The following is a 9,533-nucleotide window of genomic DNA, read 5'->3' on the forward strand; positions in this document are numbered from 1 at the left end:
GCGGGACCGTCGCATATGTGTAGACGGCCAGACAGAAGACCATATGCAGTCCAGCGAAAACGCTATGTGTGATCCAAGCCTTAGCAGATAAGACCCTCCAACCAGGATCAAACTGCTCTGCACCTGGACTTCCCACTTACTGTAACTTGAATGCCGTCACCTGTTCTAAACTTGTTACTAGTTAGAATGATGATGTGAATTGTGTTTCTACAGAGGTGACGACAGACATAAATTGAGAGGTCCAGGACCAGAGCATTTTGTACCTGGCGAAGGAAGGGGTCGTGTTGGAGGTTCTGATCTGCTAAAGCGGAGGGTATGGCAGATAACTACAGAGATTCACATACGACATGATGACCGTATGCAGCAACGTTCAGGCTGGACGCATGCGTACACAATACGTGAAACAACAGAAACTCGGTGATTCAACAACGGCCTCCCAGCGCCGAACATCTGATCTATCTCCTTGAAGAAGTTCTACAACACATTCTGATGGCGAGCACGTAATCATTGCGTAGAGATGTCACTCTGATGAGCCGTGTCACATGACTCTGAGGTCATCACTGGGTTTCACGGTTAGGAAGCAGCCGCCGCCATGCCTAAAGTGGTGTCCCGGTCAGTGGTGTGCTCCGACACCCGTGACAGAGAGGAATACGATGACGGGGAGAAGCCGCTACACGTGTATTACTGCCTGTGCGGGCAGATGGTGCTGGTGCTAGGTGAGTGCAGCCCTGCCTGCTGTAAAGTGCTGTTAGGACTCACAGGGTGTCCTGTGACACCCGGTGTATCTCCTGTCTCTGTGGCTACTATTGCTTGGGATAGCCCACGAGGGAGTAATGTGACGTGTATGCAGCCGGTATGTGACATGACACTGATGTTATGGTTGGTTCTAAATCAGAGTGGGAGAAGGGACCTTCTGGCTTCACTAGGGGAGGAGCTACGGCAGAACAGGGTTCCTCGTAAAGTACCCTAAAGGTAATAGTTGGTGGCGTGGATAGTAGAGGAACTATCCCGCTGGCCTAGCTCCTCCCCCTTGTGTTGTGGCTCCTCCCCCTGACGTAAAAGGTCCCTTAGGCCACTTGAATCTAGCATCAATCCTGATTTGTTATGGTAGCATCTAGTTTCACTTTGTGGAGAGGACCTTTCCCATAAGCTCCTGGGTCCATGTCACAAACTATTTGGAAATTCAGGTCCTGATCACGAAGGTAAAATAGACCCAACCCTGATGTTATAGCTACTGGCAGAAATGTTATTAATGTATACAGTACCTCCCAGCATTTTGATGTCTAAATTCCTCCCAAAAAGGGTACTGGCCCTGTTTTCATGACTTTGGGGGTGAGTCTGTCCTGCACTTCCAGATGGGAATTCAATTGTTCTTGGGAGCAAGTACTGCGGGTCCCCAAACTTTCTGCCTTCTGTGGCATACATACTGTGCGCGGGGGTTTGCTGCTTTACACGTCTTTGCCTAGTGCAGGTTGGGTGCTATAAGCAATGGGTGACTGCAGCACTCACAGAACAATTGAGCATCACCAGTTGGGGGCAATTACTAAAGCTGGGCACACACTTTTTACAATTTTCTGTCAGATTATCTGCTAGATCTGGCTGGTTGGAATGAAAATCTGGTAATGGATGAAAGCAAATGACAATCGACCATTTGCTCCCAAACACTGGAAAACAAAGTGTTGTTCATACAAATTGGTTTAATCAGAGATTTAACCAATTTGTCTAAACAACCGGTTTTGTCCATTTTCCATAGTTTGGGAACAAATGGTTAATTGTCATTTGTTCTCATCCATTACCAGGTTTTAATTTGAACCAGCCAGATCTGGCAGATAATTGTTTAGTGTATGTCCAGCTTTCGATGTGACCAAAAGCAATTGAATCCCCTTCCCCCCGCGAGATATGCTGGGCTGCCTCCAGGATGTCCCTGGCAGTACTTTGTGTTGTGAACAGATGCAATGAGCTTGCACGCCATTCGATGGGGCACACGATTCAAATGGTTTGAGTTGTTTATTTGCATACAGCTGAGATATTTGTAGTGCTGCACATGCGCAGCACCCGTACTGTGTAGAAAGGCTCCTGCATCACCGCACGTAGTGTCCTATTATCCACACCATGATTGACATGTTTACGGGCAGGAAGTGGGTGTTAAGGCCAGAGTTTGCGTTTTCCGATGCATATTTCCAGGCTAAGCAGCGTGTATTCTTTGGTCATCCTGCATTACCTGAGGGATAAGCCAGGGAACACACTGGGCAACCTCCCCTAGTTAGCAATCAGTGATATATCGCTGATTGTTAATTAGGGAGACCACCAGTGCATACACACTGAACGATAGCGATGAATGTTATTGTTTAGTGACGTCATCACCCACATTCCCCAACCATGCAGCTCAACAATATAGTTAAAGGAAGTTGAGCTGCATATTCGGTAGTTCATGGATGAACGAGAATGACCCGCATGTGCCCTCATCGTTCACCCATACTCACTGGACGATATGAACGATAGATCTTGCAAAAAAGATAGTTATCGTTCATGTCGCCCTGTGTTGTCGCCCAGTGAACGGGGCTTTACTCATATGGCAGATGATCGTGCAGAGTGATCTAATGCGGTGTCTTTGGATACAGCAGTGGATCACACAAGTCAGCAGGAGGCATCTATTTACACAAGACACCTGCGACATTTGCATGTTATTGCACAGCTGCTGTACAAACTGCATTCACTGGTGAAGATAGTTGCGCTGGAGAACTTCCTTTATATATGCTCTTTGGAAATAATTTGGTTAAATCAAATCTTCCAAGCTGCAACATAATTCACAACATATATATTTTTATCTATAAGACACTACAAGGGTTCTGGAGCACTTTACAGTGAGTAACCTAGCAGCATTAAGACGGACAAGGCTTTTCAGGCAGTTAAGCTGGGTACACATTGGAGCATATGTCCCCTGACTTGCTGTTGCGCTGAGTGAGCGGCTGATTAGGTAAGCTATACACACTTACCAATTGGCTGCTCGATATGTCTGTCCTGACATCACAGCTGATCAGGCATTTGAATTTTCCCTCCCAGCTGAGACGTTGGTCCCTGCAGCCAGTGTATGAGTGGTTGGTGGGCCGCCTGTACACAAAGCTATATGCTGTGATGTATCGGGCTTCAGCTGTGCTGCAGAGCTGACGCAATATGTCTGTGAATAACGTCATTCACAGACATATCGGGTGTACACATCCGCCGATCCGCTTGCAATATATTGTCTATTCGATGAAACTGATGATATATCGTCCATTGTGTACCCAGCTTAAGTTACATAACTTTATTAATATAGATAATTAAAATCCGCTGATCACATAATTAGGTAGTGACACAGATGGAGAGAGAACCCTGATCTTATCTTCTAGAGGTGCTCTTGGTGGACACAGAGGAGATGTAGGGAGTAGAGTTTGGTATTGTACAGGCCCAGAGGTGGGAGGTGGTATGGTAGGCTTGGTTATAGATAAAGTGGTGAAGGCACATTTAAATGCAGGAAGGCTACATAAATGTCTGATGGAAAGTTGGAGAGCAATGCTGAGGATGGGAGCAGAACAGGAGAAATGTCTTGGAGTTGGCTGTGGGAGATGTTAATCAGGAAGGAAGACAGGCAGCAGGGCATGTGTTGAAATGAGGTAGGAGATGTATAGGGGGTATGGAGTGGTTGAGAGCTTTTAAGATGAGTGAGAGGTACAGAGAGCCAGTGGAAAAATTGGCAGAGATGGAGTGCCGCAAGAGGAAAATGAGGCCTGCATAGAGTGGCCAATCCCGGAATTTAGGCCTAAAATCGGCCGCCACTGCAGCTTCCAATCCTGGGGATTTTGGGATTAGAAAGCCCCCTTGTTCTTTCATTGCCAGGCAGCGTTAAGTGTCCTCAGAAGGCTCAGACGCTGCCCAGCTCCCTTCTCCCAGCACGCCCTGCCCCTGGCTGTGCACTCTGCGCAGCGTGATGTGAAGTCAGAGGTTACGCTGTGCAGTCTGATACCAGCCGCCCACGCTGTCCTGACCATACCTTGCCGCTCACAGCCTGCAGCAAGTGAACCAGCCTGCACTCTGAGGATGGTGAGTATTTCTGTGGGCTGGGTGGGTCCGTGAAGGGGGGGACGGGGACGGGACGGAGGGTTGCAATTTTAAAATCTTCAACCCAATCCCGGGTATCCCAGGAATCCCGGGATTGATCAGTATTCAATACCCGGGATTGAAAAAAAGGCCCGGGATTGGCCTCCCTAGGCCTGCAGCAGAATTAAGGATAGACTGAAGAGATCCAAGGAGAGAAATAAGGGTTCTAGTGGCTGGGAAAGGAGCTGGGATGGAAATGACAAGTGCACAAGTGACTGAATGTGAGGAGACAAAGAGAGGAGAGAGTCTAGGGTGACATCGGGAACAGCAAAAATTAAAATTTCTCTTACGTCCTAGAGGATGCTGGGGTGCACATTAGTACCATGGGGGTATAGATGGGTCCACCAGGAGCCATTGGCACTTAAAGAGTTTGAGAGAGTGGGCTGGCTCCTCCCTTTATGCCCCTCCTATCAGACTCAGTTTAGAAAATGTGCCCGGAGGAGCCGGTCACAGCTAGGGGAGCTCTACAGAGCTTCTTTAATAAAGGTTTTTTTTTTTTTTTTTTTTTAGAGTTTATTGTTTTACAGGGAGGCTGCTGGCAACAGCCTCCCTGCTTCGTGGGACTTAGGGGGTGGGAGTAGTCTCTGCCCTGCGGGGTCTGAGCCACTATCTCCGCTGACAGGACACTGAGCTCCTGAGGGGATTAATCGTTCCCCGCCACAGGGGATCGCTCACCCCAGCAGCATGCCTCCACCCACTTACAGAGCTGAAGATCAGTGGCGAGTGAGTCCCCAACCCCCCTAGCAAGCGGGAAGGGGGCTGGTGTGAAGATGGCGGCAACAGCTTAGGATCGCAGTAATAACTGCGCTCCGGAGGCTCTGCGGTACTTAGTGCGGCGCTGTGAGGGGCGCCCTGAGCCAGCGCCTGAACCCTGCACTGGTCAGCAAGCCTGTCGGGGTCCGTGGATCTCAGCCAGCATTTTACCTCAGGCCAGTGTAATCCTTGTGAAGAGCGGGAAGACAGCGCCATTTTGGGGGGCGGAGCTTCTCAGAGCGGACCCAGCAGCATTCAGCGCCATTTTCCTGCCTGCATAGCGCTGTCCAGGAAGAGCAAGTCCCTCCACAGCAACTCCAGCTATCTCTCACGGTACCAGGGGGTTGTAGAAGTGGGGGAAGGCTGCATTAGGACTGTGTAACCTAATAAGGTTCACAGTCAGCGCTAATAGGGGTCTCTCGTTACATTAAAAGCGCAGTGTGTGGGTTGGCTCCAATCTCTGTGTCTCTCTTGCCATTCTTGGGGGTGAAACTCTCTGTCCACCCCTGTGTGTGGAGTGTCTGTGGTTTCCATTAAGCAATGACCAGGGACTCTGTGTCATATGCTGCAGAGGATATGTCCTCTCAGGATGATCCCATTCCATGTAATCAGGATTGCACTGCTTTAGCACAGATACCAGCAAGTGAGCCTGAGTGGTTATCCTCTATCAAATATATGATTTCTCAGATTTCAAATAGGGTTGCACAAAATGAATCTGCAACTCAGGCTTTACAGAACTCTATGGCAGTTCGGCCCAGTTCTGGTACCTCAGGGCTCCCCACTGTATATTCCCATAAACGTGCTCTTGCACAGATCATGCAGGATGATACGGATACCGATTCTGACTCTGCAGACGGTGACGGAGATGTGTTGCGGGGGGCAGCATCTCTTGCTAAAGGGGTGCAGTTGATGATAGAGGCTATTAGAGATGTGTTGAATATTGCTGATACAACACCCGAGCAGGTTGAGGAGGCTTACTTCACTGAAAATAAGAAAGCCTCGCTAACCTTCCCTGCATCAAAGGAATTAAATGCTATTTTTGAAAAGGCTTAGGAAAACCCGGATAAAAAATTCCAGATACCTAAAAGGGCAAAAAACCCGCCTATTGTTGACGCGTCAGTATCCAGACTCTCAAAAAAGTGGTTTTATCTGTACCAGTATCTACCACCTTGAAAGAGCCGGCTGATCGTAAAATTGATAATACGTTCAAATCTATGTACACTGCTTCTGGGGAAATACTACGTCCCATTATTGCCAGTGCTTGGATTGCCAAAGCTATAGTAAGTGGTCAGGCACGTTACTTGAAGACTTGGATACTATGGTGAAATGTGATGTTGAATTGTTTTTACGTAACATGCAGGATTTCTCGTAGAAACCATGAAAGACCTGGGTTCCATGACTGCGGGAATTTCTTCCATGTCTGTATCAGCTCGTCGAGAACTGTGGTTGCGCCAGTGGTCTGCCGACACGTAATTCATACCCTACACAGGTCAGGCTCTCTTTGGGGAAGTGTTAGATGCGTGGATCTCCACGGCTACGACTGGTAAGTCACCTTTTCTTCCCTCAGCTACACCTGCTCCGAGGAAACCCTTTTCTTCAGCTACATCACAGCCCTTTCGGGCTACCAAGCCCAGAAAGGCCAAGCCGTCCAAAACCTTCTTTCGGGGAGGTCGGCCCAAGTCCAAGAAACCTGCGGCTGCAGGTTCCCAGGAACATAAACCGTCTTCAGGTACACCAAGGTCCTCCGCATGACGGTGGACTGCACGCCCCGGAGGTGGGGCCGGTGGGAGCGAGACTCGGGCATTTCAGTCACCTCTGGGTGTCTGGACCCCTGGGTGCAAGATATTGTGTCTCAGGGGTACAGGCTTGAATTTCAAAATCTACCTCCTCACCGATTTTTTCAAATCAGGCTTGCCAGCTCTGCTGGCGGACAGGACTGTCCTGCAAGAAGCCGTCCAGAAGTTGGTGGAGGTCATTGTGCCAGTACCACCTCATATGCAAAACAAAGGTTACTATTCGAACCTTTCGTGGTACTGAAACCGGATGGTTCGGTCAGGCCCATTATGAACTTAAAATCACTAAACCCCTTTCTGAGGGAGTTCAAGTTCAAAATGGAGTCTCTAAGGGAAGTGATATCAGGTCTGGAGGAGGGGGAATTCCTGGTATCTCTGGATATCAAGGCTGCGTACCTCCACATTCCGATTTGGCTGCTGCATCAAGCTTATCTTCGATTCGCACTGTTGGACTGTCATTTTCAGTTCCAGGCCCTGCCATTCGGCCTCTCCACAGCACCGAGGGTATTCATCAAGGTGATGGCGGAAATGATGATTCTCCTCCGCAGACAAGGGGTGAACATAATTCCATATCTGGATGATCTGCTGATAAAATCATCGTCCATGGAGAAGCTGTTATGGTCCATAGCTCTCACGACCCAGCTTCTCAGGGAACATGGCTGGATCCTGAATCTTCCAAAATCACATTTGGAACCAACCAGGAGGTTGTCCTTTCTAGGATTGATCCTCGACACGGAAGTGCAGAGGGTGTTTCTTCCAGAGGAAAAAGCGGACAAACAATGGTCCGGGATTTCCTGAAGCCAACCCGGGTGTCGGTTCTTCACTGCATTCGCCTTCTGGGAAAGATGGTGACCTCTTACGAGGCCCTGCAGTACGGGAGGTTTGACGCTCGGTCCTTTCAACTGGATCTCCTGGACAAGTGGTCTGGATCCCATCTACGCATGCACCAGAGAATACGTCTGTCACCAAAGGCCAGGATTTCACTCCTCTGGTGGCTGCAACTGCCTCACCTTCTGGAGGGCCGCAGGTTCGGGATTCAGGACTGGATCCTTCTAACCACGGATGCAAGTCTCCGATGCTGGGGCGCAGTCACTCAAGGGGAAATCTTCCAAGGAAGGTGGTCAAGTCTTGAAGCTGGCCTACCGATAAACATTCTGGATCCAGGAGCCGTCTACAACGGTCTTCTTCAAGCGGCCCATCTTCTGAGAAATCGGGCCGTTTAAGGGCAGTCGGACAATGTGAGAACATTGGCTTACATAAACCGACAGGGCGGAACGAAGAGCAGAGCTACAATGTCAGAGGTAACAAGAATCATCCTCTGGGCAGAAAAACACGCGTTGGCGCTGTCAGCAATCTTCATTCCGGGAGTAGACAACTGGGAAGCGGGCTTCCTCAGCAGATACGATTTCCATCCAGGGGAGTGGGGTCTCCATACGGAGGTGTTCAAGGAGGTAACAGATCTTTGGGGTGTACCCCAAATAGACATGATGGCCTCTCGTCTCAACACGAAGCTTCGGCGATATTTTTCCAGGTCGAGGGACCCGCAAGCAGTGGCCGCCCTAGTGACTCCATGGGTATTCCAGTCGGTGTACGTGTTTCCACCACTCCCACTCATTCCAAGAGTGCTAAAGCTCGTAAGGAGAACAAGGATTCAAGCGATCTTCATTGCTCCAGACTGGCCAAGAAGGTCTTGGTACGCGGATCTTCTGGATCTACTGCTAGAAGAGCCGAGTCCTCTTCGGGAGGACCTGCTGCAGCAGGGGCCGTTCACCTATCAAGACTTACCACGGCAGATACTAGCTCGGAAGGGCATTCCGAACAAGGTTATTCCTACCCTGATACAGGCTAGGAAAGGAGTAACGTCTAAACATTACCATCGTATTTGGAAAAAATATGTATCTTGGTGTGAGTCCAAGAAGTTTCCTACGGTGGAGTTTCAACTGGGACTTTTTTCCTCTTCCTGCAAGCAGGTGTGGATGTGGGCCTGAGGTTAGAATCCGTAAAGGTCCAAATTTCGGCCCTATACATTTTCTTCCAGAAACAGTTGGCTGCCCTCCCTGAGGTTCAGACTTTTTTGAAGGGAGTTCTGCACATCCAACCTCCCTTTGTACCGCCTACGGCGCCCTGGGATCTTAACATGGTGTTGCAGTTCCTCCAGTCGGACTGATTTGAGTCCTCTACAGGAGGTTGAGGTCAAGTTTCTCACGTGGAAGGCTGTCACTTTGTTGGCCTTAGCTTCTGCTAGACGTGTGTCGGAGTTGGGAGCTTTGTCATTTAAATGCCCATACTTGATCTTCCATGAAGATAGAGCTGAACTTCGGACACACCAGCAGTTTCATCCGAAGGTTGTGTTGGCATTTCATATCAACCAACTGTAAAAGTCCATTTGCTTTCTAACAAATATGCAACCCATAAGAGAAAACAATACACCCGCACATTTGAGTTCCAAAGGTCATTGATGAATATATTTGTTATTAAAAGGATATGTATTCAATATATCACAAAGTACAGTATATGTGTGTGTGTGTGTGTGTGTGTGTATATATATATATATATATATATATATATACACAGTGATCGCTGTAGCGCGTTTTTTACCCCAAAATGAGGACTAGGGACTCCCTTTTTAAGAATGGGCGGGTCCCCGGGGACGCGCTCCGTTGGAATTGCTCTCTGACGTTATTGGTCAGAAGTGTGTCAGGCGGCAGCTGCTGCTGGGCGGGAAGATGCTGGTGGTGCCCGGGAGTTGTTAACACGCTGAGAGGACTGAGCCGTTATCGCTAAGCCACGGGAAGCCGCAGCTTGGCGCTCCGGGGCTTGATCCACACTTGTCACCCTCTTCCTGGCTGC

General features: G+C 49.0%; 1 protein-coding gene across 2 annotated transcripts in view; it reads left to right on the top strand.

Annotated features, from left to right (window-relative positions):
- The first annotated feature begins 378 nt into the window (after positions 1-378).
- The window catches only part of STEEP1 (STING1 ER exit protein 1), a 260,016-nt gene continuing 250,861 nt past the window's right edge, over positions 379-9,533 (top strand). The window contains exon 1 of one of the 2 annotated variants that reach the window (XM_063935619.1): positions 379-716. In XM_063935619.1, the coding sequence (XP_063791689.1) occupies positions 593-716 (124 nt within the window). In that variant the 5' untranslated portion in view covers positions 379-592. Of the gene's footprint in view, positions 717-1,087; positions 1,203-9,533 lie in introns of those variants that run through there. The other variant, XM_063935620.1, reaches the window with a different exon arrangement.

The sequence above is a fragment of the Pseudophryne corroboree genome, chromosome 8, assembly GCF_028390025.1.
Source record: "Pseudophryne corroboree isolate aPseCor3 chromosome 8, aPseCor3.hap2, whole genome shotgun sequence".
Taxonomy (NCBI): Eukaryota; Metazoa; Chordata; class Amphibia; order Anura; family Myobatrachidae; genus Pseudophryne; species Pseudophryne corroboree.